Source organism: Nicotiana tabacum, chromosome 23 (genome assembly GCF_000715075.1).
Source record: "Nicotiana tabacum cultivar K326 chromosome 23, ASM71507v2, whole genome shotgun sequence".
In the NCBI taxonomy this organism is placed as follows: domain Eukaryota; kingdom Viridiplantae; phylum Streptophyta; class Magnoliopsida; order Solanales; family Solanaceae; genus Nicotiana; species Nicotiana tabacum.
In genome coordinates this window covers 83,358,621-83,364,981 of record NC_134102.1, presented here as the reverse complement: position 1 = coordinate 83,364,981, position 6,361 = coordinate 83,358,621, and the positions used below count along the sequence as shown (strand labels likewise).

Sequence of the window (6,361 nt, the reverse complement as noted above, 5' to 3'; positions counted from 1 at the left end):
TGGGAAGTCATATAAATAGGGGAGGTGCTGTCCGTTTCATCATAAAATAGGTTGCGGTCGATACATAATAGTTACGACGCTTAAACGATAATGATAGTGTCATTTCTCTTATTGTAGACTAAGGAGTCGTGACATTTGCATAGCTTGAGGTTGGGCAGTATATACAAGGTATGTGAGGCTATCCCCTTCATTCTTTTGCACGACTCCGATTGTACATAATGTAATGAACGAGCTCCCAAAGATTCTCTACTCTTAGAAGCTAGCAGTACTTACATTGCTGCCCTTCTTATGAAACGATTGATATTGATGTTACTTCTCTTATTCTTATATTATCAATGTTGTTGGTAGTTCCCGATTCTTATAAGATTCTTGATGAAGAGTTAATCCTAATAACGTGTACGAAGGATACCGACCTTACGTCACTCCGAAAGGTTCAAAATGTGATTCCAATGAGTCCAGCATGCATCATATATATGTATCTATTTTACTCTACCGAGCCGCTCTATAGTCGGCCGGGTATGGCACCTATTGTGCAACCACTGATCAGTTGGGTTTTACCGAGCTCCACGTGGCCGGGTACGATTCTACCGAGCCCTATGATGGCCGGGTATGTTTTACCGAGCCTATTACGGCCGGGTACGATATGATGATGGTGATGCCTACAAAGGCATATGTTTTAAAAGTTTATGTATATATATGTATGTATCATGTATTTCATGTCAGTAGCCCTCAGAGGTACCCAGATGTCACAGGTTATATATTCTCTATCCTTGTTTACATAACTGTTCTCACTTATGCTTTCCTGCCTTACATACTCAGTACTTTATTCGTACTGACATCCTTTTTATTTGTGGACGCTGCATGTCACGCTGCAGTCCTAATAGACAGGTAGACGCAGCTCCCCTACCGCAGTAGGTTGTCCAGTTCATCGGTTATTGGCGAGATTCCTTCTCCGGACTTGCCGTGGTCTTGGTATGCATTTTTGTTATAGACATTATGGGTATGTCGGGGCCCTGTTCCGGCAATGTTGTAGTACTTATGTTTCTTTAGAGGCTCATAGACAGGTGTCGACTCATGTATGGTTTGGAATGCCTTGTTGGCTGATTTTTGTTGTATAGTCTTTCATGGCAGCATGGTAGCTCGTACCTTATATATAGTTTCTTGACAGTCTTGTCGTCTCATGTTATGTATGTTCATGACATTATCTTTCATTGTTGGATGTTCATGATCCATGTCTACCATTTATATTGATCTTGTCGGCCCTTAAAGATAATAAGAAAGGTTAGATAAAATGTACGTTGGTGCTCGGCAAGTATGGCCCGGGTGCTAGTCATGACCCTCTAGTTGGGTCGTGACACATAGTTCCTAAACAACATATAAAAATGACATTTGGTTTTTCTATTACAAGAGAAAGGGGAAGAGAAACCGAACCCTACGTGGGTTGCCTACGTATCCCTCCGTGGGAAGTCAAGTTGAACGTAGTTCTATTACATAAAAATCCTAACTCTATCTGTCTTCCAGCGTAATATCTCTTGATTACGTCTGAGTTCATAGGCTTCGTGTTGACTCTTCCATCCATTTTTGCTAAGATTAGATCTCCACCAGACAGTGCTCTATAGACCACGTAAGAACCTTGCCAATTCAGTGCAAACTTCCCTTTAGCTTCTTCCTGATGGGGAAAAATTTTCTTCAGAACCAACGGCCCCGACGTGAATTGGCGAGGTTTCAATTTTTATTAAATGCACTAACCATCATGTTCTGGTATAACTGTCCATGGCATACTGCATCCATTATTTTCTCATCAATGAGCATGAATTGTTCTTGCCTGACGTGTATCCAATATCCATCGTCCAATTTTGCTTCTTGAATGACTCTTAAGGACGGTATTTCGACTTCTGCAGGTATCACTACTTCGGTGCCGTGTACCAACATGTATGGCGTTGCCCCAGTAGATGTTCTCATGGTAGTCTGGTAACCTACTATAGAGAAATGTGACTTCTCGTGCCATTGTCTGTGATTTTCCACTATCCTTCGCAGACTCCTCTTGATATTCTTGTTAGCTGCCTCGACTGTCCCATTCATTTGTGGTCTATAAGCTGTGGAATTGCGGTGGACAATTTTGAACATCTCGCATATTTCCCTCATGAGGTCGCTATTGAGGTTGGTAGCATTGTCAGTGATGATAGACTCTGGTATCCCAAATCTGCAAATGATGTCGTTCCGGACAAAATCTGCCACTACCTTGTTTGTGACGGCCTTGTAAGTAGATGCCTCGACCCATTTGGTGAAATAGTCGATGGCTACCAAAATGAAATGATGTCCGTTTGACATTGTAGGCTCTATGGGTCCTATCATGTCCATGCCCTAGGCGGCGAAAGGCCATGGTGAACCCATTACATTTAGCTCATTTGGTGGAACCCGGATGTTTTCCATGTATTTCTTCCAACAGTCTGGTTGCTTCAACGGTGTCTACACATCTCAACAAACCTAAGTCTAGGGTCCTCGTATACAAGACTTCCCCGTTAAGGAAAAAGTGGTTTGCCAACCTCCTGAGGGCTCACTTTTGACCATTAGTAGCATTTTCTGGGTACTTGGATCGCAAGGAACTTATTAATGTCATGATACCAAGGTTTACCATCTGGTTCTTCATTCATATGGAAGTAATAAATATGTTGATCCTTGATTTTACTTTGATGGGGTTGATGTAGTTCTTGTCTGGATGCTGAATCATAGATGATAAGGTCGCAAGGGTGTCGGCGAACTCATTCAGAATTCTAGGGATGTGCTTCAACTCAATATTTGTGAACTTCTTGTACAACTCATTCACGTAGTGCAGGTACGGCAATATCTTGATATTCTTAGTTGACCATTCTCCTTGGACTTGGTAGATCAGCAACTTAGAATCTCCTACGACCAAAAGTTCTTTAATGTTCATGTCGACTGCCATTCTGATTCCTAGGATGCATGCCTCGTATTCAGTCATATTATTGGTACAATGGAATCTTATCGTTGCTAATGATAGATAGTGTTGTCCAGATTCTGAAATCAGGACTGCCCCAATCTTGACTCCTTTGAAGTTTGCTGCTTCATCGAAAAACATCCTCCACCCAGGGTATAATTCTGCAATATCTTCCCCGGCAAATAGTACTTCTTCATCGGGGAAATACGGGGTAAGTGGTTCATAATCCCCATCCACTGGATTCTCGGCGAGGTGGTCAGCTAAAGCTTGTCCTTTGATAAACTTCTGAGTTATGTACACAATGTCAAATTTGCTAAGGAGAATTTGCCATTTAGCTAGCTTTCCGGTAGGCATTGGCTTCTGAAACATATACTTGAGCGGGTCGAGCCGAGATATCAAATGTGTGGTGTATGCCGACATGTAATGCCTTAGCTTTTGAGCAATCCAAGTCAGAGCACAACAAGTGTGTTCTATCAAAGTATACTTGGCCTCGTATGGTGTGAACTTCTTACTTAAGTAGTAGATTGCTTGCTCCTTTCTCCTAGTTTTGTCGTGTTGCCCCAACACACAGCCAAAAGCATTGTCCAAGTCTGACAAATAGAGCAACAATGGTTTCCCTAGTTCAGGGGGAACCAGCACTGGCGGGTTTGAAAGATACTCTTTGATTCTGTCGAAGGCTTTCTGGCACTCCTCCGATCATTTTGTGGCAGCATCCTTCTTTAGTAGCTTAAAAATAGGTTCGCAGATTACTGTGGATTGGGCTATAAAATGACTGATGTAATTCAATCTTACCAAGAAACTCATGACATCTTTCTTTCTCTTTGGTGGTGATAATTCCTGGATGGCCTTGATTTTTGATGGGTCCAGTTCTATCCCTTTGATGGGACTCCGAACGCGCACTTTACTGGATTCAACTTTAAACTGTACCTTCGCAGGCCTTCAAAATATTTCCTCAAGTCGTCCAACTGCTCTGAACTCTTTCGAGATTTTATGATGACATCATCCACATATATTTCGATCTCCTTATGAATCATGTCATAAAATAGGGTCACCATGGCCATCGTGTAGGTAGTGTCGGCGTTCTTGAGACCGAACGGCATAACCCCATAACAGTAGACTCCCCAAGGTGTGGTGAAAGCTGTCTTCTATTTGTCTTCCTCATGCATTAAGATTTGGTGGTATCCAGTGAAACAATCCACAAACGCCTGCAGTTCATGCTTCTTATAGTTGTCGATGAGAATGTGGATATTCGGCAAGGGGAAATTGTCCTTTGTACGATATTTGCCAACCATCTTGGATAGTTGGTGACCCTTACTACATTTGCTTCTATTTGTTTGGTCACTTCTTCCTTTATCCTTAGACTTAAATCAGGTTTGAACTTCCCGGGCTTCTACTTGACCGGCGGTCTGGTAGGATCGGTGGGTAGTCGATACGAGACAATGTCGGTGCTTAATCATAGCATGTCATCATAGGACAATGCAAACACATCGACGTACTATCGAAGGAGCTCAATCATTTTTTCCTTCTGCTTGGTTTCTAAGTAAATGTTGATTCTGGTTTCTTTCACGTCTTCTTCGTTTCCAAGATTGACTACTTTCGTTTCTTCGAGGGTGGGCTTCTTCTGACTCTCCAGCTGTTCAATCTCTTATGGGAGATTTTCTAGCATCATAATCTCGTCATATTCCTCGTAATTCGGATCGTTGTGCTCAGCGATTTCGTTATATGTCATAATCGCGGAATGCGATTTTGTATTGGTTTGATTACTGAAAGGGAAAGCTAGGTATAAATAAAGCAGTAAAAATAAAATTGCTATATTTAGGAAAATATTCTTTTTATTTCATCGAAAGGGGAACATCTTAAGCATTCACAAGAGGTAAATGACAAAAAGGTACAGACACGATACAAGCCTTAATTGATTGTGCTCTTCCAAAAGAAAACCTTTACAGTTCCATACTACCAAGACTCCCGGCGAACCAAAGATGGACTACCTGTCCAATTCTGCAGCTCTTCCTCTGGTTCAGCATCTCTGATAGTCGGTGTCTTGATGTAAGTTCCTTCACAACATTCTTCAATCATATTCACGAATAGCTTCCCCATCTCGTCGATGATATCATCTTCAGGTGTTGAACTCTGTCCCAAAATTACAACATCCTCTGGCACAAAAACCTTTTCTTGGAGCTAATTGTGTGCGTTTCCCCTTCCGGAGGCTGATATCCTTTGCCAGCCCTTCCTTTCTGCCCATTTTGTTCAATTGGCTCTATGATCCCATCTGACTTGGCTCCCAACTATGTTCCTCGCCTATATCCATATTTCATCATCTCCCACATGGACATCTTGGATCTGCACGACAATTGCATTCCCAGATTCTTTTCAATCTTCTCCTCCTCAGTAGTCTGCATGACTTCTACAACGTGGAAGGCGACTCTATCTAGCCCCTCAATGAATGGGACAACATACTCAAAATAGGCATAGTGACCCCACCCACTGTGGTCGACGATCTCCTGGGATCCCCACTCGAATTATATGCATTTGTGTAAGGTAGATGGCACGGCACCTGCCATATGTATCCATGGCCTGCCTAGCAGCAAATTGTAATAAAAGGAGATTTCCATCACTTGAAATAGCACTGGAAAGTCGACCGGCTCAATTTGCAAGGCTAGACAAATTTCCCCAATAACATCCTTTAGTGAACCGTCAAAGGCCCTCACCCTTACGTGGCTTTCCTTGACCTCCCTCAAAATTAATTCCCAACTCCCGCAGGGTGGAGAGCAGGAAAATATTGAGTCCTAGTCCTCCATCGACCAGCACTCGAGATACCACTTTGTCCACACATTTAACAGTGATGTGAAGAGCCTTGTTGTGACTTCCGCCTTTGATTGGAGTTTTCATTTATTGTTCTTCCACAGAATAGTATTTATTCGATATCCTTTTCCAAAACTCCGCAGCTTATGTGTCTGTTATGTTCCTCCTTGGAATTTGTTCTCTCCCTAGATTTTCTCGATTGACCTCTTCAGGGGCGTATCATCTCCCAGACCTAGTCATACCATGGGCTGCGCCAGAGTCTGTCATTTTGGCTTTTCCCTTTTGCTGATAGGTCCATGGGACAATTTTGTATTCCCGATCTTCTTCACCCTTAGTAGCATCGGCAGGATGTTGCGGATAAGTTTGAACTATCACAGTAGGCTTTAGTTGTACTGTAATGAAGGGAGCCTTTTGAAGAGGGATCCTTGTGGCATCTCCATTCCCTATAGTGATAATAGTTCCCTTTAGGTCATATTCTTTGTCTAATGTGATCGTGTTGGCTCCCTGCTTTCAATGATTTGGCAATGGGTTGCGATTCACATTAGGCGGTGCTAGAGTGCACTGGATGTCTTTGCTCTTGATCAGGGTTTCAATTTCATT

General features: G+C 42.5%; 1 protein-coding gene across 1 annotated transcript; it reads right to left on the bottom strand.

The window, feature by feature from the left end:
* Positions 1–2,650: 2,650 nt before the first annotated feature.
* LOC142177246 (uncharacterized) lies at positions 2,651–3,379 on the bottom strand. The gene has a single exon (XM_075245717.1). It carries the CDS (start codon positions 3,377–3,379, stop codon positions 2,651–2,653), a length of 729 nt encoding a protein of 242 aa, XP_075101818.1.
* Between the last annotated feature and the right edge of the window lie 2,982 nt (positions 3,380–6,361).

Excerpts from the sequence above, each read along its gene's own strand:
- LOC142177246 (XM_075245717.1), bottom strand. The coding sequence starts at position 3,379 with ATGTCGGCATACACCACACATTTGATATCTCGGCTCGACCCGCTCAAG.